General features: G+C 37.2%; 2 protein-coding genes across 5 annotated transcripts; one reads left to right on the forward strand and one right to left on the reverse strand.

Annotated features, from left to right (window-relative positions):
• The first annotated feature begins 3,964 nt into the window (after positions 1-3,964).
• On the forward strand, positions 3,965-7,672 carry LOC141605523 (uncharacterized). Its single transcript, XM_074424335.1, has 5 exons — positions 3,965-4,263; positions 4,915-5,010; positions 6,014-6,139; positions 6,744-6,783; positions 7,376-7,672. Exons 1-5 carry the CDS (start codon positions 4,108-4,110, stop codon positions 7,441-7,443), a joined length of 486 nt encoding a protein of 161 aa, XP_074280436.1. The 5' UTR covers positions 3,965-4,107; the 3' UTR covers positions 7,444-7,672.
• A 937-nt stretch (positions 7,673-8,609) lies between these two features.
• On the reverse strand, positions 8,610-23,456 carry LOC141605524 (peroxisomal ATPase PEX1). Of its 4 annotated transcripts, none has more exons than XM_074424336.1 (18): positions 23,101-23,400; positions 22,638-22,811; positions 22,422-22,521; positions 21,641-22,135; positions 19,388-20,134; positions 19,019-19,092; positions 17,680-17,753; positions 17,348-17,567; positions 16,374-16,467; positions 16,103-16,257; positions 15,200-15,430; positions 14,545-14,745; positions 12,774-12,899; positions 12,604-12,665; positions 12,405-12,443; positions 11,445-11,562; positions 9,257-9,541; positions 8,610-8,948 (listed from the first exon to the last, which is right to left on the reverse strand). In XM_074424336.1, the coding sequence occupies exons 1-18, from the start codon at positions 23,302-23,304 to the stop codon at positions 8,910-8,912; spliced, it is 3,438 nt and encodes a 1,145-aa protein (XP_074280437.1). In that variant the 5' UTR covers positions 23,305-23,400; the 3' UTR covers positions 8,610-8,909. The 4 variants fall into 4 exon arrangements, with proteins under 4 accessions (XP_074280437.1, XP_074280439.1, XP_074280438.1 ...); XM_074424338.1 differs by having other exon boundaries at positions 21,641-22,130; positions 23,101-23,358; XM_074424337.1 differs by lacking the exon at positions 12,405-12,443 and having other exon boundaries at positions 23,101-23,456.
• Between the last annotated feature and the right edge of the window lie 2,642 nt (positions 23,457-26,098).

The raw sequence follows: 26,098 nt of genomic DNA on the forward strand, positions 1-26,098 counted from the left end.
AGTTTGTGGCAAGGTGTTTGACTTGCCAAAGAGTAAAGAGGGAGCACAAGAGACCGCAAGGGAAGGTGCAACCTTTGGATGTGTCGGAATGGAAATGGGAATCAATCTCCATGGACTTTATAGTGGGCTTACCGAGGAGTAAAAAAGGGAACAATATGATTTGGATTATCGTGGATAGACTAACCAAGTCGGCTCACTTCATTCCAATGAACGGCACTTGGAGCAAGGTAGAATTAGCTAAGGCATATTGCAAGTATGTGGTCAAGCTTCATGGATTTCCAAAAGACATCATTTCGGATCGATATTCGCGGTTCATATCTAGATTTTGGCAAGACCTTCAAAGCTCCTTGGGTACTCAATTGAAAATGAGTACGGCCTTCCACCCCGCGACGGACGGACAAACGGAAAGGACAATTCAAACGTTGGAAGACATGTTGAGGGCTTGTGTTCTAGAGTTTGGAGGTTCATGGGAAGAAAGGCTACATTTGATTGAGTTCTCCTATAACAATAGCTACCACGCTAACATTGGCATGGCACCATTTGAAGCTCTCTATGGAAGGAAATGCCAAAGCTCGATATGTTGGGACGATAGCACCGAAGTCGTGCTATTGGGACCTCAAATGATCCAAGACATGATTGATCAAGTCCGTGTAATCCGTGAGAAGATGAGAGCGACACAAGATAGGCAAAAGAACTATGTCAATTTGAGAAGAAGTGACATCGAGTTTGGAGTAGGGGACAAAGTATTACTCAAGGTCTCGCTCATGAGAGGAGTAATAAGGTTTGGCAAAAAAGGGAAATTGAGCCAAAAGTTCATCGGTCCGTATGAAATATTAGATAGAGTCGGGGAAGTAGCCTACCGTCTAGCCCTTCCCCCGGCCTTAGACCGCGTCCACAATGTTTCCACGTATCCCAACTACGGAGGTACGTAAGTGACCCGTCTCATGTACTTGAGGCCGAGATGATTGAGCTAGATGACGCACTAACTTATGTAGAATCACCCAAAGATATCCTAGACCGAAAGGTTAGGAAGACAAGACACGGGCGGTGAGACAATCTTGGTGAAAGTGTTGTGATCCAATCACCTTGTGGAGGAGGCCACATGGGAGGCTGAGGAGAATATGAAAGAACGTTACCCCCACCTTTTCAAGCAGGTATGAGTCGGTTACGAGGTCGTAAGTCGTAACCATGCTTCTAGAGGGGTAGGGTGTACTACGCAAGTACCTTAAATATAGTTTCTTTATTCATTCTTTTCGTATATGTAGTCACATAACGTCATCTTTGGGTCAACACTAGTCTTATATTTACACTAACCCGCCATCTTGCACCTTAGAGGATATATCCCATACCTAGTGTCGGGGGTGAACTTCGGGGACGAAGTTCTTTTAAGGGGGAAGATTGTAATACCTCGTATTTATTTAAGTTATAGCTTGATCGAATAAAGAATCCACTCGGCCGAGTGCAGCTCCACTCGGCCGAGTGCAGCTCCACTCGACCGAGTGGAAGACCGAATACTCCAATACAGTAGGCTAAAAAGCCTGGAAAGTCGGTCACTCGACCGAGTAGAGCCTCCACTTGATCGAGTGGGCTTCCACTCGACCGAGTGCCGGTCGAGTGAGTTTTATACGAGATTTGTTTGGTGAGATGTCGCTTTCATAACCCTATCTCTTCAGATTTTCCCCACCAAAACCCCATCCTAAACACTATTCACCACTCTCGATCTACATCCCCAATTATCTCTCTAAAATTACCCACCTTCAATTCTCTCAAAACCCTAGTCTTTCAAGAGAAGAATTCTTGCCATTTGTTCATCCACCTTTGGTTGTAAGTTAACCTCGACTTTAATCTCTTAATCTTGTCTTAATAACTTTACTAAGTGTAGTTGTTACACCACAATTAATTAGGCTATGGAATTTAAGAGGAATAAATAAAGGGTTTAACTAGTATGTTTATTATAATAGATTGTAGTATTGATTATAGTAATTAATATGTGTAGGAAGCTTCATTGAGGAGCATTTCTAGGGATTAACTTGTGGAATTATGAAGATAAGCTCAAGGTAAGGTTTCCCTATTTAGCTATGGTGTTATAAGTGTTTAATTGTGCATTTAAGACCATTAATTACATTTATTTCATAGTAGTTGCATTATAACATGTTTTGGATAATTAGGGTTTGGTACATATTGCGGTCTCATGATGATTTTGGGAAGAATGAGTATGTTGGATGACTCTAATATTAATTAGGGTTATTTCATGGGAATAATCCATCATAAGCCCCCTCTTCCCATATTAATCCATCCTACTGTTTAACTGAGAAAAATCCCATCTTTGACGTTATTTAACTTGTAGTAGACTAACCCAATTTATGACCTGATATTCCCGGTTTCTAAACAGGTGACCTTGTGAATTGTGAGTCCCATCCCTCTTTCTAATTTTTCTTCTTCTTCTTCGTTCTAATGTTCCAACTTTTTCCTAATCACCTATTCTTCCTTCTAATTTCTCACATAAACTCCACTGGTTAACTGATAGGTGAGTCCCATTTTTTTTTTTATTTAAACCTTTAATTTCCTCCTCCATTAACAACCCTCACCATCACCACCGCCGCCACTTCAGCCAACCACCACTACACCATAGTATTATGAATAGGACCAAAAATTATGGTGCCTGCTAGATCGGGTTCTTGTCCGGAGCGAAGAAACGGGTTAACCCAAATCGAGCTCAAAAATTGGGGTTTGTTGTTGGTTAACCCAGAAACAATGTGATATAATTCATATGAACAAAGAACAAAAACCCAGAAAATTAAATGAGATTAATGAAAAAAAATGGAAAAAAGGGTTTTGAAGAAGAGAGAGCAACGGACGTAAGTGTTACTAAACCCAGAAAATTGTTTGTACGGTAGTCGAATTTAATTTGAAGGCAATCACTGTTCATCACCCGCCGACAAGTGAGGATGATGGAGAAGTAAAAAGAGGTTTTAGGTGTTTGATGTTTGGTGATGAAGCAAGAAGTATAAAGAGGCGAAGGGATGATTTCAATGGAATATGGTAGGGAGTGGAGAGGAGGGGATTGATGATGGACGGTGGTGTGAGATGAAGTTGGCCATTTAGCTGGTGTTTTTGGTGTTTGATACTTTGATGATTGATTGTGCTGGTATGTGAGTTGAGGGGATTGGTGATTGATTTCAATGGAAATTACCTTTATTTTTATTTTATTTTTTAAAGTGTGACCTGACAACCAAGTAGTCGGCTACCTGGTACATTGTAAGATAAATGACGTCAAAGATGAGATTTTTCTCAGTTAAATAGTAGGATGGATTTATATAGGAAGAGGGGGCTTAGGATGGATTATTCCCATGAAATAACCCTATTAATTATCTTGCATCATAACATGTAAGCAATTGAAAGAAGGGAAATGAATTAATGAAGTTATGAGTAGGAACTGATTGTTGTATGAATTTTAATGGCATGCTTGTTTGGCTAATTGTTCTTGTTGTTGGTGAATTGTTAACTTGAGAGATGGTTGGAGAATGTTGATGATAGTTTTGGAGACGGAAGGCGGTTGGGAAACCATCTTCCGCTCAAGTCTTCCTTGGAGTTTCCCACTCCAAGGGAATGTGCACATTGAATACTTGGGTTATAGAGGGACTCATGCGGTGAGGCATGTCATCTGGCAGGGAACTCAAGTCGCACTCGGGCCCGGTACCACGGACGTGTTCTGAGTACCTTGATTGATGGTATTGGTGACATCATGGACGTGTTCCGGTCACGGTTGGAGGAGATGAGATGTTGGACACTTATCATGTTTATATGCCTCATTAAACTAGTATGTTTAGTGCATCTTCCTTTTATTATTGAACACTTATATAAGTTGAGCTGAACTGAATCAAAATTTATTGAGATGATTAAAACTAAAATAAGTTGAGCTGAACTAAATTATAAATTGGGTTGAACTGAATTAAAGTGGATTAAATTAGTAAAATGAATTAGCCGAAAAGAAGGGGCCCTTAAAATCCAAAGTCGAAACTATTTGGTATATTTGGTCCTTACATTTAGCGGTGAATTTGAAAGCTAGGGTTGTTTTGATTTGGGCGGGGAGATCAGAAATCAGAGATGGGGCACGAAGAGGAAGAACACCACCAGCAGCAGCAGCAGCACCACCACCCAGCTGTTGACAATCTTGCATCCCTTTTCACTAAAGCTCACCATGATCTCTCTCTTGTTCATTTCAAACTCGATAAAGAATTTCACCAAATTTATCCCGATAATGTAACTTCTCTTTTATCTATCTACTCATTTTCGCTGATTTTGTAACCAATAATTAATTATTCTGGGTTACATAATTTGATTGGATTGGTTTAATTTGTAATTAAGCATTACTTTACTGATTTGAAATGGCCAATTTCCTAATACCTGACTATTGAGTTGGATGCGTAACTTTGTTATAATGTTAATCCTCGTTTTTATCGTGTTTTTCCGAATGTAGAAGATGGAGAAATTGAGGGACTACTAATTATGATTATTTGAGTCAGTTGGCTTTAAGTGTTCCCAGCTTCAATTTCGTTATTTGGTTTCAAATTAAGGGAGTTAAAAGACTCGCTTGGAATAATGTAAAATGACTCACTAAACTATGTACGCTTCGTATATACTCATACTGGATTAGTAGTCAATTGATGCAATTCTTGGCGTGGGTATCTTTGGGAGTTTGGGTCATTCGTTTATATTATTGTTGTCTTGCTCTTGATATGAAATTTGCCAATTTTCCGTTTGATTTAGGTGAATGTGTTCAGTATTCTGGAATAGGCATGTACGATTTTTCTTTTGGATGATGTATTATCGCGACAGATAATTGTAGTCACTTGGGTGAAAACTGAAAACGGTCTACACTGACATTATCGTTGTCAAATATGTGAATGTCAGACAAATCCTATGAAATTGGTAGCGAGGATTAAGAAGATTCAGGATGAAATGTCATCTCTTAAAGATCAATGTCGCCAGCTTCTTGCTGCTAAGCAGGTTCCCTCTTCATTCCCTTGCATCCGACTACCTTCATTTGTCTTTAAATTCTAATCCTTTTCAGTTTTAGATCTTGCAATATTAGCATATTGTCAATACTGGTTTGCTGGTTTTCTTGTAAGATATTTTGAACAGGGATTTAATTGTTGGAGAACTATTTAGATTTTGTCTCTAATGGAGTGAACTTTTTTCTCGACTTATTATTTTAGTTAGCTGTCTGCTATTACGCACTTGTGCTCCTTCTTTATACGTAAAAGACTTTTGACGAAGAGTGAGATTATATATGAATGTGATGGGAACAACATAATTGCATGTTCAAATATTTGAACGCGTTCTCAAGATTTGAGATGCTGGACCGTTTATGTTGACACTTTAATTGTTACATTACACATTTAGGAGTAAGAGGTGTGACAGGTGTTTGAAAATCTTCGGTTTTGAGGAATTTGAAGGAATATTAGTTTATGTTGTTTGACTAGGAAGCTTAGACAATTAGAAATGTCATTAAACTAGCTAAATGGTGGAGGACAGACAAATAGTTCTCCAATTGATAGAAGCTCAAGAGTTGTCTCTTAGAATGATTATTGTGGGAAATCAGAGTTGATCTTCTATGCATTTGTAATTTTGATTTTTGTATATGTTGAGGATTTGCTTGAAAGTAGTTGGTAGAGAGGAAAAGTCTGGGGGATTAATTTTCTGCTAATATTATGTAACAGTAAACTTCACAATTTGAGTATATATGTTCACTAATAACGCTTTGAGCATCAACCTACTAACTAATGAAAGAAAGCACTGTCTCAGAATTAGCTCTGAGTTCCTCATTCTAGTTCAACAGGCACATTGACAACTCTGAAGATGATGATATGAGAGAGTCACGTAAGAGTTAATATTAAGTAGACTGAGGGGAAGAGCTGGCTCTTTGTCTCTTCTGAGCAACAATTTTAGCCTTCATATTTGCTAATTCAACGTGAAGAGAAACTTATAAGCAAAATTTGTCCACCTACAGGACTTGATAGATAAGGCTAGGTCTACTCTGGCTGGCAATAGAAGCATGATACAGCGAATGCAAACATCTGTTGGTATCCCAGTGACAAGTGATTCTGAAGATTCAGCATATTCCAGCTTTAACCAGGTGACCGTATTGTGCCTTTTCTGTTAATTATTGATATTCTGTGCATTTTTCTGTTACAAAGCAAAGAAGTCTGAAACACTTGCTAAGTTGCTATCAACAACCTCCAATATTTTTACAATATTGTTTAAGCTATGAATGACATTTGGAAATAGTGTTTCTGTGTTGACACTAAGGTAAGGTTGCGTACATCCAACCCCTCCTCGCCCGCCCATTTGCTGAAACCTTTAAGACATTGTCGTTGTTATTGTTATTATATTGCATAGCTTCTAACAAATTTGATTTTCTTTAATTTTATCAGAAGAATGGAGTATGTGTTTTGTATTTTAAAGGTTGTCGATTTTCCAAGTGGTGTTTGTAGTCTTGACACCACTTGCCAGCAAGCAACCAACATGAAACTAGTGGCAAATGATGGGTTTTGATTGTATATACCAGCAGCAAGAATCCCCTTAGCAGTTCTTATGGGGTTCTGATGCTCGGCTTTGCTACATTTGTTCTCTTGATTTCTCACTTATAAGCATGTAGTTCTTACCTGCAAAAGACTATTAGATTAGCAGAGCTGTGTTTTATTTAATCTTCTCTATTTGCGAACATGATTTATTTGCAGATCATTGAGGAGTGGACAAGTCACGTAAGAGCAAAAACAGGTTAGTAATCCAAGTTTTGCCACAGTCCATGTTAGTAAATTGCAGTCTTCGTCACAAATGGACATTGGTTAATATAATGCGGTTGCTCCAATGTCCCGGTTTATGGTGGCTTGTTTTGTGTATCTGTGAATCTGTCCTATAAGCCTTATCGGCCTTTTTAGCCTTGTATCGGCCAAGTATCATTAAATATTGACTGTCTCAGTTAACTATGGTCTGTACCGATATATTGAAAATTATCGGAAAAAAATCATTTAGGTAATGACCGATATTTAATACCATACGACAGACTAGTATGGTTTTAATTTCTTTTTCCAATGTCAACGTATGAAAAACAAATGGTTTTGAGATTCCTCATAACTGTGAAAGAAGTATAAAGTCGAAGCTCCTTTCAGCTATTTGCCGTCAATAGAAAGCCTGCATCTTTACTTGTGAATATCCTAACAAAAAAATGTACCTTGCTGTGATATTTAATCATCCCTAAAAAAATAATGGACTTCCTTTCAACCATTAACTTTTCGTTAGAGGTATTCGGAATAGAACCAGTACCAGTCTTGGTGTTTAATCTGTATCTAATTGTGCTGTGTGCTTGCAGGCGACGAAGAGGAAGACTCCATGCCCAAGGATATCAACAACCTAATGTTCGCATCAATAGTTGAATAAGTAGATGGGTGTTGATGCTCATTAGTTGCTTAAAATGAAGAGTCGCTTCATTTGCTGTAAAGTTTAGATTGCAATTGGTGTATTCTTGCTGATACGGCACATCTATGTCCGGTGTCTTGTATTCTTGGCTAAATTTGTAGAGTTGTGGGGAATGCAAGAAACTTCGAACTTGGATTAATTCCAATTACTATTACTATGTCCACGATCATCCTATGTTCCAACATGACAACTCCAATTGCCTAAAAGAATGTTGGCTCATACATGCTACTGAATAAGCCAGATGACTTAAATGCGCAGTCCAAATATACACCAACTCAAACTTGTCCAGAGCATTATAGCTTCGAGCTATGGTTAACTGCCATGGGGTCCATGGCTTGCATAAGTGCATTGGGGAGTGAAGTGCAAAACTGCAAAAGTTTTGCTGTCGTTAAGTGCTTATAACTCTTAAGATTGTGAGTAGATGTGACAATTGTGTCAGTCGGGTCGGGTTATGTCAAGTTCAGGTCATGACTGCGCCCCAATCAAGTTTTGGCTAGTTGAGTCATTTCTTAGCTCAAGTTCGGGTTAGTATCAAATCATTATCAAGTTCATTATCGGGTCACGTCATTCCAATAATTTGTCGAACCAAGTTAAGTCTAGATCGAGTTTTGCTTGGTTTGGCTCATCAATTCAAGTTGAGTTATAATCATTATCTAGCGAAGTTATAAGATTACTTACCGGATCAACCTTTTCCTTAGATCTTTTCGCTAATGTCAAGATTATTCAAGTAATCTTTTGGATCGGGTAAACTTTCGAGTCAATTTCAGGTTATCTTTCGAGCTGGGCCAGCTGTTTGCTTGGATCGGGTTGGGGCAAAACATGTATCAGGCCAACTAGGGCCACAGTTTGGTTTCGGGTCTACCTTAATCGGATTTTGTCAAGTTATGGGTTATCATTTATCAACTGGTCAGATCAGGTTCGTTTCAGTTTGCGACATTTTAAAGTTCTGTCAGGCCGGTCGGGTCGCTTGGGTGAGGTCAAACTTGCCAGGTCTAATTGTGAGTACACTGTACGGCGTGCAAAGTAATCCCAAAATTGGCAAAGAGAACCTTAATCCTATTAGAAACTAACATCTTCTGACACGAAAATTGGGTGAGGTCAAACCTTGTATAATAAAACATCTTCTGACACGAAAATCCCGGAGGAAAATTTTATATGCTTGTTATTATACCTGTACAAAAGTATACCATTTTATAACACGAGTCACAAGATATACTCCATATTGGAATGACAAGAGAAGATACAAGATCAAAATTTCAAAATATAATTACACTACATGCAACATGCCCACCCACACCAACTAGACCTCAAATGCCCCAAGCAGAAATGAAGAGTAACAAAGTATAGCCTACTAATCCAGAGGATTAGAAGTCAACGCGATACTGAAGAAAGGACCTTTCGCACAAAGAATTGCCTCGTCTTTCTGATCATGCTAATGTTGCTCTCTTGCCTTTGGCATCTCTTGACTGCACGACAGTTTTTATGTCAGTTTACAAAAATAAGCTACTTGAGTTAAAAAAAGGTGCAACTAAATTTGGTGTTCCGACTTGTCAAAAGCATTTCACATGTTCGGATTGGTAGCAAGTGAATTTGATTGCTACAACCAGTTCTCTAGCTAAAACATAAATTTATCTGAGACCTGCCTACTGGACATAAATTCAAACGAAAAATATGGGAATATCTGGGTCGGTCTCACAAGACTCACCACTAGCTTAAAAACTGCAGTCTTCGAACATTTGAGAAAAAAGTAGTTTATGTGGATGTTAAGACTAACCTGAGCAGCAACAGATCTTTTCGAGTCTACAAATTGATTATAAATGTCATATAGCCTTTGCCGCTCAGAATCAGACACTGATCGTTTAGCCTTGGAAGCAACATTATTTAACAATGGACCAGTAATTAAAGGCGATCTTCCTTGCTTGCCGTCATATCCATTATCTATAATTTCCTGAGCTGCAGCTAACTGGGCATCGGATAAAAGGGCTTGGAGATCCGCACCACTAAAGCCATCAGTTATTACTGCTATCGCTTCCAAATCAACATCATCTGACAATGGAAGCTGGAAAACATCCTAAGCTCATTAGTGAAGATGTCACATACCTTTGTGAACAAATTCTTGACAATGACATGTTTCCACCATTTTGTTACAAGACAGCTCAGAATTTCTGGCCTGGTTCTCTACTCAGGCAAACATCAAATAGATAGACCCTCTCAATTTCATGTGTATTATGTTATTTCGCCTAAGTACGCTGCTTAGCACCCAATAACCTTCCCTGATACATCGTTAAGAAACTGGGAAAAAATTGTATATTTCCCTATATTTAAATAAAAAAAAAGCCCTAGACTGGAGATTTAAGGCCAGTGCACATGAAACACTGTAAGGAAAAACATGCAAAACAACGAGAATCATCTCTATACATAATTGTCAGGTGATTTCCTATACATGCATATCTTAGTTTTACAAGACTAAAAGAAAGGCTATCGTGGCGATGAGGGACCATAAAGACAAGGTGCATGGCCCGAGGGGAAAGTGTGCGCTGCCTACAGATGAGACTCGTAATTTTTTCCAATTAAACAAGTATGTTTATAAGGATTTTTCCTGCAACAATACCCTTTTTGTTTAAATAGAGGACCAACGCGAAAATAGAAACTTCCCCAATAAATGGACAAAGGCAATGGTTAAATCCAGAAGGAATATGAAAATTGGCAAATAGCATAATAGCATGCCTTTTGAGTGTAGTTCGTTCCTCAGGCGCCTTGGGGTGGGCCAATGCCACCACCTTCGGGCGTTTTTCTTTATTTACTTCTCATTGCGCCAATGTGCACCCTGAAAGTCTTCTAACACTCCTTAGGGAGTGTCTTGGGAAAGAGTCCTAGACGACCCTTTTAGAGTACTCATAGTATTCGCATTTATTTATTCTGGTTTGCAGTATTTATACCAAAATAATATGAATGTTTATTGCTTTAAATGAGTCACATTCATTCCTGCATGAATCCTTGTATTGAAAATGGAGTGTCAACTACACTTCCTCAAAAGTAGCAAAAGCTATATACTCTTTTTTGGTACATGATGGACGAAAGCATACAATTGACTACACTGATTCAGCTTCTGGTATTAAGAAGTAGCAGTCGGTCAAATGAATGACGAAATCTTCATTATGCTTCGCCCAGAAGCAACCTCCTCATTAATTTCATGTGATATTAGGAAATAAATAACTTATATCATTGAAATTTAGCAAATTAAACGAGTTTACAATCACAGTCAGAGCAACTGCCACGTATATATATACTTAAGATACTTGAACTATTGAACTTGACTAATTGATGAAACTCCTACCTCCTCTATTCACTTAATTCTTTCCATTTGCTCCACGCCAAAGTTTTCGAAATGAAAGTTTTTGAGAGGAGGCTAGGGGGAATAGAGTTGGCAAAAGTGGACTTGACCCGACGGATCACCACAGAACAAATTAGCTTAATAATTATCCAAATAATATCAAATTAACATTTTACTGTATTGCCTTTAACTTAAACTAAGCAGCTAAAAATAGTTTAAACGTGCAACTATCAATCAAAACTTAAAAACAAAAGATAAAATATATGTTAATAACCTGACTCGTAAATGACCCAAACCGTACCGACATGTCGCCCATGATGACCCTACATGAACCTGAAACAAACTCAATCCTATATTGACCCAGTAAAACCCAAACCTGATATGGCCACACCTGCTTTAACCCGATCAGTAACGGACCCAAGTGACCTAAATCTATTGGGGCCCATGCTCAAGAAATTTGTTTCTTTAGGTTATCCGTACTCAAAGTACAATGGTAGTGAATCGATTGGAATGTACCATAAAGGAAAATGTAGTGAAGTCAAATGAATAGGAGTAAGATTTTTGGTCAAATTGAAGAGTACAAGCACCAGAAACAGATTACAGAAGGGGGGGAAAAGACCAATATTACCTTCTTAGAAAGGGCTCTCAGGATATCCAATCTGTCCTGCACAGCCGGAAAATCACAGAAGAGCAGCCGGTCCAGACGGCCAGGTCGCAGCAAAGCAGCATCAAGTAAGTCAGGTCTACTGCTTGACAAGAGAAATTCATCATCAGACAAGTTCTCAAAGTGTATTGAGTAAATCAACCAAATATTTAACAGATCTGACTGCAGTCAAAAGTTACAGCTACCCAAATAAAATACATATCCACTGACCGTAAGAAAATAATGAGAAGGGCCAAAAGAGCATATCCATTAATTTGAAATACGTAGTTGTTTAACAACATAAACAAAGAGAAAATCACAATCTCACAGAACATATGAACATTCTCTAACGAGCAAATCACATTCTCACAATATAAACAAGCATTCTCTCATAAGTCCTGAAATCGCAAAAGGAAGTCAATGAATCCCTGCTATGGCGCTACCTAAGCCCGTAGAGAAGCTAATTAAGTAAACCGTCGCTTGGAATAAAATGGAAAGCACAATAAGAGATATGGGCGTCTTCTCCCAAACAAAGGCGTCATTTGTTGAAGATAGATGACTATATCAAAGGCGGAAAGGCCAATGGGGCAGATCAAAAAAGATAATCTGCCAAACCTGTATTGGATTTTACTTTTACTTAAAAATAAGGGGTTGATTACTACAATAGAAACTTGAGGATTTTAATTTCACCAGTAAACAAAGTGAAGGGGGATAATTATCACTTATGTGAACATTATTTAGTCAATTTAGATTGGTATGAATTTCGGAATTTATTGCGTAGATTGATGGCATATTTGTAAAATTACCATAGCAGTCAGACAACGGTCATACCTCTATATACAAGTGTTGCAAGCAGATGCAAAGCCGAACAAATATCTAATATTCCAAAGGTAGCATTCACAGAATAAAGAATGAGACAGCATAGGAATGTAGCAGATTACTAACCAGGCATACAGCAAAGCATTTATCAACCAAAAGATTCCCCTGAATTCAGATATCTCAACACTATGAAAATTATGGACAGGACCCTGACCACTATGTCCCAGGACAAGGGGAAAAGAGGCGAATAATAAATAAAATGATTCGGTATCAGAGAGATAATAGCAACATATAACACCAGCAAGGAGTTCATGGATGTACTGACCTTGTTGCCGCAAAAACAAATACACCAGTCAACACTTCTACACCATCTAATTCAGTTAGGAACTGCATTGCAATAACCCAGAAAAGTTATTTTCGGCTTAGAAACAGCAAGACAAAGTTCAACCTTTAAAAACAAAATTAATTCCATAGCCTGATAACAAGAAACTGAACCTGGTTAACAACACGGTCAGTGACACCAGTGTTGTCATGCCCTCTCTTAGGGGCAATGGAGTCAAATTCATCAAAGAAAAGGATACATGGAGCGGCAGCAGCAGCTTTGGAAAATACATCTCGAACCTGAAAACAGGCTCCGTGATTAATGAAAGCAGTAACAAAAATTTACAGACATGGAAAAAGTGGAGAATCATTAGTGAAGTGATAATGTGTAGGGAAGAATATAGAGTTATGTTGACTGATTCAAGACCAAACAAGCATCAGCTGAGCAATAAGCGCCTTAAAAGTTTAATTACAACTAAACTACAACGAATAATATATGGCCCACAGTAGAGTGACCCATTCACTTCCATCTTAAAAAGACCTACAGAGATCTCCTAATATAATGATGTAAAAGTAAGTAAGCAAAAGAAGAGAAGAAAATGTATAAAAGGAAAGCAACTAACAAGCAAAACTACTACTGTTAAACAAAACAACCATATTTCATAACCAGCAACAGTTAACCCTCGTTCTAATGTCCAAAGTTTCATGTCTCGTGTAACATCCTCAACAGGTTAGAAAAAAGGCAAGTGCTACACCCACATTTTCTTACCCTACAAGGCTGCACCTAACTACAATAAGCTTCTCACTCCTCCCAGAATACCAAGTTACTTCCCTAATTCAACCAAAGCTACGAATGGCTACACTCATCACCTTGTATCGCTTGACTATCCTTTATGGTATCATGACAAATGCATATATGCCACCATTCACAACATATGTAATTGAGACAATTGATTGAACATTTAATTAAATTAAAAAGATAAGGGAGAATACACATAAAAGAAACTTTCTAATGTGCTCGTCTATTTACTACAACTTTTTAGAGCTATTTTCGTGCCATAGAGGCTCCTAAATCTTAATGTGTTCATTTCAACCGCACACATTAAGCCAGTTGACTGTGACCCTATTGTTAACTACAACGCAATCTCTCTTTGGGATAACATTGCACATCAAATTCGTACTCTGAAGCAGAAATAATCACTTCACGACAAAACTGCAGTCTAGGCTATAGAGTATAGATAACAAGTTTTAGTTCTACTGAAACAAGAAAGGTATTACACCAATGTTCTAAGTTACTAAGTGGATCCTCTAATTTTATCTATGCAGACAATGACGTCTGCAAACATAGGCGGCGCTGAAAAGAAAATATTTTGATGTCTAAAATCTCAATACGTAAGACCCTAAAACTGTAAGAGAATCATCTATATGCTGTTTCCGTAAACATAAGCAGCACTGACAAGAAAGTAATTGGGTGTTCAAAATCTCAATAAGTACAATCCTAACTGTAACAGCGCCATCTACGAGTTGCTTCAGCAGCTGTTGTTTATTATATTGCCTGCAAACTGTGTGAAGGGATCAGCAAAGATTTCAGGTGGCCATAAGTACTCAATTTTTATTTATTTTTCAACACTCTAATTAACGACTTTCATGGGCTAGATGACTAGATCAAATCAGTAAGATTTACCAATTTTATAATCCTAGAGTAATCCAAGAAGATGCAATAACATGCACCAGACCACAAACATGATAATTAGCAACTAGCTAGCTAGTCCACAGCAACATTTATTAAGCCACTAATAGTACATCAAAACACAACAGAACGAAAAAAAAATAGAATTCTAAATCAAAGAGTAGTGCATGAAATTTACCAAATACGAAGTACAAAATAGTTCACTTTTAGTGGTGACAAATAGAGTTCCAAGATGACTGGAAAAGAAATTCTTACAGCTTGTTCCGATGCACCAATATATTTATTCAGTAACTCAGGTCCTTTTATTGAAATGAATCTGAGTGATGAAGCAGCTGCTGCAGCCCCAACAATATGCGTTTTTCCACAGCCAGGAGGGCCATATAAGAGAACATTTGACCGCAATCTCAATGGAGATTTTGCGAAAATAGTAGGGAACTTCGATGGCAGTTCAATCATCTGTAATCAAACAAGAAAAGAAAAAGGGGGGGAAGAGTTATATGAATAACATAATATATAGAAAAACAAAAACAATATTTTATATTCAAATGTCACCGGACCCAATTAGACCAATAGAGTGATAGACATAGCTGAATGAATCACTGCTATACTCAATACTAGTTGATATTATACCATTAAGAATCCAGTTCCAAAAAATCGAAAACTAGGCCGAAACTACCCAACTTCAGGGTGCTATTACGGAAAAAAAGCTAAAACCCAAGTCCAAAGCACCGTATTTTAGTGCTGTCAAATAGGTAAATGTACAGGACCAGGGATACCAAACTCAGTAACTGGAAACACGTGTCAGACTATTCTGACTGGGATTTACCTAAAAAATAGAATAAGAAAAGGGATCATGCCTGAAGAGTTACACCGCCCAACAACTGACAGGCATAAAAAAAGAGAAATATACCTCTTTAATGGCATTCCGAACATCAACGAGACCACCAACATCTTCCCAGCCAATATAGCCACCATCCGGTGCAGCCTTACTTATGTCCCGCATTGAAACGGGAAGAAAATCTTGTCTAGCTTGTAAGAAGTCATCTGCAGTTATGCTAGGTCTCATTTGGTCTTCCGCAGCCTCATGAGATGGCAAATACCGGCAGATGGCAGCATGAATAGTCCTACCAACTAAAATCGCCTGCATTGAAGTGATATTACAAAGAGGCAAAATAACAAATAATGCGCCAGAGAAAGAGGGGGAAGAGGACACGTGGTACAATGCAGGCAAAAATGAGAAGTATATAAATCAAAATCGGATACTGTGGCCAGAGGGAGAACAACTTTTGAATGTTGAAACGCACTGAAACTTCTAAGGATCGCATCGTTATGACCTTATAAATTCAAAAGGAACTTTAAAGGTACAATCATACCATATTTGAGTCAACAATGCTAATTACACCAGCAAATATATTTATATAAGCAACCATGCGAATGGAAACAATAACCTTGGTCCTTGAACATACTCTAATGAGTTATTATAATGCTTAGAGAAAAGTGAAAGATAGATGATTGAACGCTAACATTTAGCAATAAAATGAAAGAACTGAAATCGTCAAATGATAATTATGTAATTTTAAGAACAAATGCATCAAGAAACAACTACGAATTGTTTTACAAGTCAACACACCTGTGTTAGCGTTAAGATACCAAAACACAAACACTAATTAGTTTTCAACACATGGACTCACACACAATCAAAATTGTTGATGAGGCCATGGAGTGACGCCAGTAGCTCTAGCCCAGGAAAAAAAAATCATTCAATACAGCTATCTTGATAACAAACAATAAATTCAATCAAGTGAAGTATTACCAGATCGTATGCATCATAACCATCACATTTAGAGGCTATGTCCAGCAAGACATCATCAGAACATTGCAAAGAACTTTTTTGGATCTCGTGTCTCAGGATAGCCACACGTTCTGAGGCCGATGGTGCTGGCAACTGTATGTGGAAGTTGAATCGCCCTTAATAACAACAAAATTGACCATGAAGGTGTCAAAATACCAGTTAAAAATTCGCAATATGATAGCATCAACATGTGAGCTCCCTATATACATAATATCTCAGTAACTGGAAATACCTGAGGCTGTCAATGACTCAGGTATGCTATCAAGCGCACGAACACAAGCTATGAATGCTATTGGTCCAAGGCTGCATGAGTTATTCCTCTTTTCCTATCATATAGAATGAAACAAATGACTTACGAGAGGGGAAAAAACAAGGTTTGCACCACGTCAAAAACAATTTTCCTGTTTTACGTCTTCATCAGCAAACCTTCTCAAGAATATTATAAAGGGGAGAGAAAGCACAAAAGTGCACATATATAAGTATATATGATCATTTTACCCTTAACCTAAAACATTACACCCTTCTTCCCCCTACTTTTTCATCAAAAAAATCGGCATCTCTAATAAGAACATACGGGTAAATCCATCAATCTACTGTGATTTTTGTCGGATGACAGAAAAGGTAGCAATTTTTTGTCACAGGTCTTTTATAAGGTAGAAAGTTTTCAAAAACAAATATTACATGATAGCAAGTTACAACAAGTGGTATTTATAGTTACCGACAATTTTTCCTTAAAAAATACGGAGTATATAACTTCAAGAGGCAAAAAACATAGAAATGTTGATATTGTCCCTGCTTGTCATATTGCGCGTCTCTGAGCAGTTGATGAGACGAGTATTATATTTGAATGATTCAAGAAGGTAATCAATCACCCAATGTCTGAAAGGATAAGTTTAAAAGGTTTAAGATTTCACTATGACCCGAACTATAAAAAGACACATACATGGAATATAATCCTTTTTAAGTAAACAAATGTAAAATTAGAAGTTGTCATTGTAAAAAGAGACATTGTTCTCTGGCTTTGCAGTAATATCAATAAGTTGATAGTCCATTTAACTAGAAGGGATTTTACGTACTATGGGATCGCCTCTATAATTCACAAGAATAAATCTCCATTCATCTTATCTCCCTTTTGAACCAGAGCAGTAGAAGAACTGGGTAATTAACAACAATGCTTTAAGTTTGAAAATAAGGAGAAAATGTTACCCCGTATTCGTCCATGATCTCGGCAATGAATGATGCAAGTGACACTACAGAAGCAGACATTTGAGACCCTTCCGTGTCACCTGAGGATGTTATAATGCTATCGAGATCATCAAACACAACAATGGAGGGTGCATTATCCAAAGCTTCTGATAAATGGTGACATAGCATTTGTCGAACAGATTCCTTTTCAATGGCAAATGCTGAGCAGCCTATGAACACACTGAACCAAATTATCTCCATTTCAGTACTCTCTCCAGAGACAAATTCCAAGATAACAATAAGTTAATTACAACTCAAAACATTCTACAAGACTTTAGTGAGCTTCTACATACGTGTGGGCTAGGATGTCTTTGTTTTCCTCCAGGGATTTTGAAGCAGCTAAAGAAAGTGAAGTTTTCCCAGAACCCTGATCATAATCAATGAGATGTTCGATCAGGAAAAAGCCATTATCTTAATACAAAATCATATACATAATTTATCTTTAAAGAGTTGTCTAGAAGAAAATGTTCCACAAACGCCACAGAAATACATGACATACAAAGAAACATTATGGAATCTAAAGTATATAGATTCATTATAAATTGAGTTAACTGATAAAAACTTAACTGCTATATACCACTTTTAAAAACTACTTCCCACTAAAAAATTCTTCGAAACTCACTCCTTGTATAAAGGTTTCTTTCAAACTTCCTACAAATAATCAGTTTTGGAAATTTAACCAAATAAAAAGACAGCTTTAGGTAACTATCAAACACAAATGGTCTTCCCCTCCTACCAAGTCAGGTTTGAGCAAAAATAAAGAACCTCATGGTTTATATTTGCTAAGAGAACGTCTTTTGTTTTGGCCAAAAATGGACTTCAAAAGAGATTTGGAGAAAATATTGCGGCAAGTGTTTTAAAACAGATTAGTACATTGACTACTCCCTCTGTTTCAAAATATAATGGTGATCTCACATTTCAAGCAGGGTTACCAGATTAGGAATACAACCGATCCGAACTCGTAATACGCTCAAGATTGATACCTAAACACCACAATTCGATAATTCATGTGAAACGGTTCAGTAGGTTACTAAGCGAATCCAGTATCCCAGATTTCAAGAAACGCACTTTTCTCTAAAATATCTCTCAAAATATTGAGTAAATATAGTGAATTGTATGAGGTATAGTCCAAAGAAAGTTTTTCTTGCGATTCTAATATAAACTTCATAATTGAAAGTCAAGCGCTTACTACGAAAAAATGACAAATGATGTGATATAGAGTATTAAGTAATGTTTTATGAATTAACTCTTATACATTAGGCTTAAGTTATATACTGCAACTAGGACATCCTCTGAGTTTCCTCTGCTCACCTCAGAGGCTCAAGATGAGAAACTGGCCTTCCACTAACTCAAAATTAAAAGCAAAATAATGATCAATAAACAAGATGTTAAACAGTGCACCAAAGTACAAAAACAGAAAGAAAAGGGACCAATTTCAGCTCCAAAAAAATCCTTATGCAGAGCCTTCATGAGTATGAGTTAGGTTAATGAGGGTCAGATCTGTCTCTCTGTGGATGTGTAATTTGAACACGCCATTGATGAGAAGATAAATACATCAATTACTATTACAGTTCTTTCCTCTCAAATATTAATGAGTATGCAAATGTTCGCAAACTGAAATAATGAACTTACAGGAGGCCCATAGATTAGAACATGACCAGGTAATGGATGGGTTCCACAATCAGGAGATAACAGCGAGGTCAACCCTGGAAGTATAGATTCAAAATATGTTAGCAATGTAGTGTGGTGCGTTCTGCATATAATAACATAGCCCAGTCCTGTGTCATGGATACTGTTTTGCAACATGGATTCACAATGTTAGGAAAGACTAGTAATATCAGAAAAAAGAAACTACCAACGTTAACAAGCACTTAAGTAAAACCTAGAGCTAGTAAAAGTCTAAATTCTAAAACCATAAAGCATTTGTATATATTGTCCTATATAAGTATACAGATATGTAATGTAATGTATACCATACATGCAGAGTAGAGAAGTACTTACTGTTAACGACATCAGAAGCTGCGGTTCCCATCCAACTCAAAGAAGAGACGGTTGAGGCATACGTTTGGTTGAATACATAGTCAGCGCAGGTGTTATAGGACACATGAGTAGCAAGACTCAAATTTTCACAGAATAACTTTAAGTCATCATTATATCTGGTGAACTGATCGCCTCCAATTTCCAGCTCATAAGCACTGTACTTTTGACCAAGTAAAGATTCACCACTACTACATAAAATATACAACATCTCATTTCCAGACTGCACCGTCAATGTTGTATCCTCTGCAGTCTCAATTGCTGTTGTTTTTTGTTTATCATGAGGTGCAGAGCCCTTAGCCATCAATTTAAAGCTGAGAAAAGTAGCAGGACCCAAAACTAGCGAGGTAGGCTTTACTTCAGTCATTGAGGATATAGCTCGGAGCTGAGCCATTATCCAAGCATGAATGAGACCCTTTAATCTATCTTTTATATTGGAAGGGGTACCAGTCTTCCCATCTACAGTGTCAGGTGTAACATATGAAACTGAAGGGACAAGCTCCCCCGGCAGAGAGAAATCGGTTTCATTCATGTCAAGAGACGACGTCAGATTTGAGAGCTTGTCCTCGAGATTATTACTGGCATCTAGCACATCAGTGGTATTACTTCCAGGATCCTTGCTGTTGCGGAGGATCCTAAACTGGCATGGTGAAAGCGAAAATGAAGGATCATCTTTCTTCCCATTCTCAAAATAGCTTTGCACATAAAGCCCTACATGATGATGATCCAACAGTTTAAGGTTTAAACAGTTTCTTAGAAACATCAATTCAGTAATGTATACACATAAAACTAGACAGTAGCGCCTTTTACAAATGCATCAAAATTTTACTTGGAAACAATTCCATCAGGCTCAAATGTCCAAACTATCCTTAAACATACTCGATATTATGAAAAATGTCATCCAAACAACAGCAAATTTTGCTTACTACTTTGGTCTATTTAGTAAACTAGTAACTGTAGATGTCACTTGCTCACCTTTTGTAACAGTTTATTATTGTTATTAATATTTGTGCAATTACCTCATGGGTAGTTTGGAATGGATGGGAAGGCATAACAAGCAACCAAATTAGAGGTTATACTCGGGGGCAAAACCAACTTCAGCCGAATAGCCGAACCAACATTAGATTAGACCTAAAATACTTTCAAATGATTTTTTCTTAGATTGGCAAGTTATAGTATATAATTTCATTTCCACTAGAGTCAAAAACTCCTTATTCTTTGGTTCTGGATTATAATGACATAAAGTAAAATGGCTCACTAACTTGTTGTGCTTCTAGTGAGTAGTGGTCAATTGATGCAACTTTCGATAAAAAATTTATTTTAGGTCATTTGGAAAAAGCTTCTCTATGTTAGTATAAGAAAATGGTTGCGTACACCCGATTTCCATAACATCGCAATTTGCGAGAGAGCCCTTGAATCACTGGGCTAATATTGATGTAATTGTTGGTACTTTTGGCAGGTTGTAATACAATTTGGGTTTTTCAAATATGTCTTGTGCATTTTCATTTCCCACAATAGTTCAACTTTCAATTCATAGCCCTTTTTCCAAAAGAAAAGAAGAATGACAATCATATAAACAAGTGAAGCGGAGCAATGCCCTCAAGCGCGATAGTTAATCAAGCAAACCCAAGCCTGACCTACTCTTTATAAAGGTAGATTGTTTACTCCCAAAGACAACAATTATTAATACTTGGAAGTTCGACGCCTACAAGAATAGTTAAAGACTTCATTTTATACCAAACACAAAAGATATCTAATTTGGGTCCAGGATCCGAGTCCACAAACGTTGAGTTTACCGGGCATATGTAGCTGACTGAAGGTAATAAGTAAGCAATGGAAATATAATATCTTGATCTTAAAGAGGCCGTCATGGAACCAAATAGATTAAGTGTAAAGCACGACCGCTGAAAAAGCAGGTTTCTATTAACCTCACAGAGATTAACGGCATCAAGAAATTAGCTTCAGAAAAATCTATGACACAGTTTAGAAGTCAATATTTACTTCAGGATTTAAGCAGAGACTAAATACCTACTTAGCGTCTACTAGCTAAACCACAGTTAAAGATGCGTAAATGATAAAAAATTAAAAACAAGGGACCAGGGAAAAAACCTACTATAGGTTCATTCAATTGCGCAGACTATTATAAAATAATACGGAGTAATAAATAAATAAAATGCTGTAGTACAAAAGAAGTCTTCCCAAACAAGAATAACATACATGAGTGAAACCTTACTCGCAGATACCGACGTAGACTCCAACATAGCATGAGATGTCCTTTAGAAGCAGATTCTGAAAACACCAGACGAACTATTGCATAGGGAAAATCCCTCTCATTGTTAGTTGGAACTTTAACATTAAGATCTTTTCCCGAAGAAGATAATTGCTTCTTCAATGCCTGGTTCCTGGAACTCTCAATTTTCATCACTGATGACAGCCTTGGGACTATCACAACAACTTGAAGAGGTTCAAGCATATAATTGTTGGCTGTTTCAGGATGAACTAAGGCAATTGAAGTCAGCTCAACACCCATAGTAACACCTCCTAAATTGCATTCTTGAATCAACTTGTTATGTGGATCTTGAACACGCAAGAGCACTTTCTGGAAAGGATGAGCTCTGTTTAAATGTCCGAAACTCGAATTACGGCAATGATCAGCAGATTTCATCCGCCGCTTTGGCGCAACTGCCACTTCAGTCCCAGGTACCAGCTGCACTGCACAAACATTATTTGATTATGTACTTCACTATAGCTGTGAGTTGAAATGGACATAGTTATCTTCTATTCAATGAACAGGATGAATTTTGAAATGTGAAAGTAAGCAAATGATAACTAATCAGACGTGGCATACATATAAGTGAGTACTAGTATCATAGAGTTGGTGGACATTTTTTAATTCAAACCTCGGAAATCAAAGTAAGATACAAAAATGATCTATAAAGGCATCCTAATAATGTAGAACAGCAGACACATAAGTGATTAAGCAGTCATGAAGCCTTACCGGCAGTCTTGTCAGGCAGCATGGAGACCACAGTAAAAGTAACAACACGATTGCCATGCAACCATAATGGGAAGGTCATATTTCCATGAACGATGCGAACCTGATACGACAATGCCACTCTGAATCAGGGATATATTAAGGCTGTGTACAGCTTAGATGGCAAAGTGATAGAAAACAAGTAAAAAAAGTGATGCATAAATGAGAAAGAGAGGGTGCCTGATTTAAGATAGCAGCTTCAGCAAGCTGAGCATTGAGCTCTACAACTTCCCAATCATCTTCTGTAACAGGCTCGATTGTAACAAGGCTAGCCTTGGGCAGATTGGGAAGAGCTCGTACTCGTACAATCGTACGATCTGGCAAACCAATACAGGCCGCAAATTCTTGAGAAATCTGCAGTTTGGGTCCATCATCAACAAACATATGGGTGCCAACATAGTTGATTGATTATTTGGCAATTGACTATCTATATATGAAAATGGCATAAACTTAAGGGATAATGATATTTCTCCGTCTTAATCATTGTTTACGTTTGATTAAAATACTCGACCCAAAGAAAATAAAAGGTAAATAAATGATTGCGACATGGGGAGTAAACTGTAGTCCCTCCGTCTCAATCATTGATTCGTGTTATTAATTGGAATGAAGTTGAAGGAGGAGAGGAAGAGGGAGAGGGAGGGACCTCGATGGCGGGAGAGGAGGAGGGAGAGCCGGACCAGGAGACGTGGCAGATGACGTCATCGGAGGAGAGAGAAATGAGTTGAAGAGGTAGGAAGGGAGGAAGTTGGCGAGTCGGGTGAGTTGACTCGAGTGTTTCAAGGAGTGACAGTGGGAGTGATACGAAACAGTTCTCCAACCCCGCCACCCACCGCACTTCCTTCTCCATTACTTCTTGATATTCCTTCTCCTCCTTCTTCTTCTTCTTCTGGTATTAAAATCCAACCCAAATTCACCAAGAATTACCACTTTTGACTTATGTTGGGCCCAATTGAATATTTTTAAACAGGCCGAGAGTGTTCGGGTTCTCGCCTGTCGGGATACACCAGACTAGGTAGCACGGACACTCCTCCTAATCGGTCTTTTCGTGTCGGACACGACACTGGTCGGCCACACGTCAAAACGTGTCGGGACACTTGTAAAGCTGTGTCTAACTTTCATCTTTTATTTGGGCACGTGTCCGACACGTGTCCATGGTATTTTGAGCCGTGTTCATGGTATTTGGACACACCTTCAAACGGAATCAAGTTGAATTTAAGGTAAATGGCGTGAATTGTTATATGGTTTAATTTGGTGGGGGAAATAAGTTGGATTGGGGGTAAATGATGTTCTTTAGACTAGTAATGAGATGTCGAAATAGATTGATTATAAGTTGGTTTTTGTTTTGGAAATGAGAATGAGTTATAATTAACGTCAAGTTTTACCTTCACTTATTTAAATTTATATTCAACACTTTTTCAAAAATAAAATCACACATAAATAACTATAAAATATATATTTTATTAAATTTAAATGACGTGTCCTGTGTCCTAAATTTCATGGGATGTCGTGTCTCGTGTCCGTGTCGTGTCAGTGTCCGTGTCCGTGTCGGTGCTACCTAGACACCAAGTCAGCCTCGGCTGAAAGGTGGAATTACCTCATAGAGGTGGTAATTATTGACCCAATCTAAAAACAGGACACAAATCCAACACAAAGTTAGCGGATTAGGATATGATCCATTTAAGTGATTGGGTTGGCAAGACACAAAACTTAAATGGGTTGGATTATAGTAGACCTCTTTTAACACAAATTCGACACGAATAACCCATTTATTTAAAATTGTCATAATATATTGGGTTGAATCACTAATTCAATCAAATAACTTTAAAAAAAAAAAACATTCTCATTCATTATTTTTGGGATAATAGGGATATAAAGTTTAGCTTGTTTATTAGCGGGGATATAGCAAATTATCCCCATTACTTTCATACTATGTGCAAATCAACTCCTTAAGTTTCACTTGCACCAAATTAGCCCATACGTTTCCAAAAATGTGTAATTAAGCATAAATCAAATTTTCTACCATTTTTTAAACTAAAACTAGTTTTTATACTCGTGAAAATCACGGGTTCGTTTAAGATTAGTTATATAAGTTTATGTATAAACGTAACCTCATTAGTTTGTAACTTGTTGACATCTCTCGTGTATTGCATACATTAGTCTGCAAAAATATTGCATAAGAATTACATTCATATGTTTTGTGAGAAGCAAAACAACTTCATATTCAAGTTTACATAAATTAAGATATTATACGGGTAATTAGATACTCCATATACTTAGCAACGGGTAAGTCGAATCTGATTAGGTTTGGCCAGTTCGGGTGTGTCACATTTTTAGGTTAGTTCCCGCCAAGTGGGGTCACTTCGAGTTTCGACTTGTTTTGGGTTTGTTAGTCGGGCCATTTTCAAGTCAATGATTAATAGACGAAAAAGTCATTTAAGATTACTAAATATTTATAGGTTAATTTTGATAACTGATTCTTTATTTTAACTTAAATAATATTAAGTATGCTTTCATATTAGTCATTTCAAGTTATTTTATGTCAATTAGAGTTAAGTTTTATCACGTTATTTTTTAGTTAGGTGGTTTCGGATCGGTTTATTTTAGGTCGGGTCAATTATGGGTCAACAAAGCTCATACCATGTTTGGTCGGTTCAGGTTTTAGGTCACATACATATATTGTAGTTCGGTCAATTACGTGTATAGGGATAGATTTTTCGAGTCGGGTCAATTAGCTCGAGTTTACTTTGCCATGTCTTATTAGATGTGGTAACATACAATGTACATAGCTTTAAACTACTTAATTGAACATTGATAATTTTGATACAAAATTAACTGTGCTAGTTAAATATCTGATACCCACATAGTTCATTTCATCGCTCGCCAGTATTTTCTTACATATTATAATATGAATGTATGTATTTGTATAAAAAAAATCTAATGACATAACTTTAAAACTATCGTTAAATAAAATTTGAGAATTATGATCAAAATTCATGTTAACTAACATAATGTATTTAATATGTAAAACACGTTTTCGGTTGCATACTCGTAACTTACAAAAACGATAAACTTAATTTCCTAAAATTTTAACAGTATTACCAATCAATCATATTAACTAATTTTCTTTAATTATGGATTCTAATTTGATTGTAGAACATATAATTAATCCATTTATTATAAATTATTGATCAAAGTTAATGTTTCTCTTTTCCCCTTTCTAGTATTCTTTTCGTTTTATTTAGGGTTTGATTTGGTTGGTAGTGGCCGTGTTATAGCCAGACATAAAAGATTCTCGCTTGGAAGGACGCGAATGGTGGTGAGCAGTTGTAACACCCCCATTTATTCAGGAGCATTTAGCTAGACATTCCCAAATAAATAAGACTGTTACCATCTCGGTTTCCCGAGGTAGTGAATAACAAAGTACAACAATACCAAAGTACTTTAATTAAAACTTAGTGATTACATATTATTACAATTTATTCAATCTAAACATAATATAAAATTTGATACAACTCGCAGCGGAATAAATAAAGTGATTAACTACTCTAAGTGATCTAGACAGCAACTATGGTCCAAGTCAAGCTCGCGTCCCAAATGCTCCCAAGTCAGCTAATCTTTAGTACCTGTCAAATCTGCTCCCC

This window comes from Silene latifolia, chromosome 10 (assembly GCF_048544455.1).
Source record: "Silene latifolia isolate original U9 population chromosome 10, ASM4854445v1, whole genome shotgun sequence".
Lineage (NCBI taxonomy): Eukaryota > Viridiplantae > Streptophyta > Magnoliopsida > Caryophyllales > Caryophyllaceae > Silene > Silene latifolia.

What these genes read in the sequence shown, in the direction of transcription:
- LOC141605523 (XM_074424335.1), top strand. Translation starts at nt 4,108, where the DNA reads ATGGGGCACGAAGAGGAAGAACACCACCAGCAGCAGCAGCAGCACCAC. An exon ending in CATATTCCAGCTTTAACCAG is followed by an intron (nt 6,140 to 6,743) that starts GTGACCGTATTG and finishes ATTTATTTGCAG; the next exon opens with ATCATTGAGGAGTGGACAAG. An exon ending in TCACGTAAGAGCAAAAACAG is followed by an intron (nt 6,784 to 7,375) that starts GTTAGTAATCCA and finishes GTGTGCTTGCAG; the next exon opens with GCGACGAAGAGGAAGACTCC.
- LOC141605524 (XM_074424336.1), bottom strand. Translation starts at nt 23,304, where the DNA reads ATGGAGAAGGAAGTGCGGTGGGTGGCGGGGTTGGAGAACTGTTTCGTA. An exon ending in GCTGCCTGACAAGACTGCCG is followed by an intron (nt 22,136 to 22,421) that starts GTAAGGCTTCAT and finishes ATGTTTGTGCAG; the next exon opens with TGCAGCTGGTACCTGGGACT. An exon ending in CTGACCGTGTTGTTAACCAG is followed by an intron (nt 12,666 to 12,773) that starts GTTCAGTTTCTT and finishes ATTGCAATGCAG; the next exon opens with TTCCTAACTGAATTAGATGG.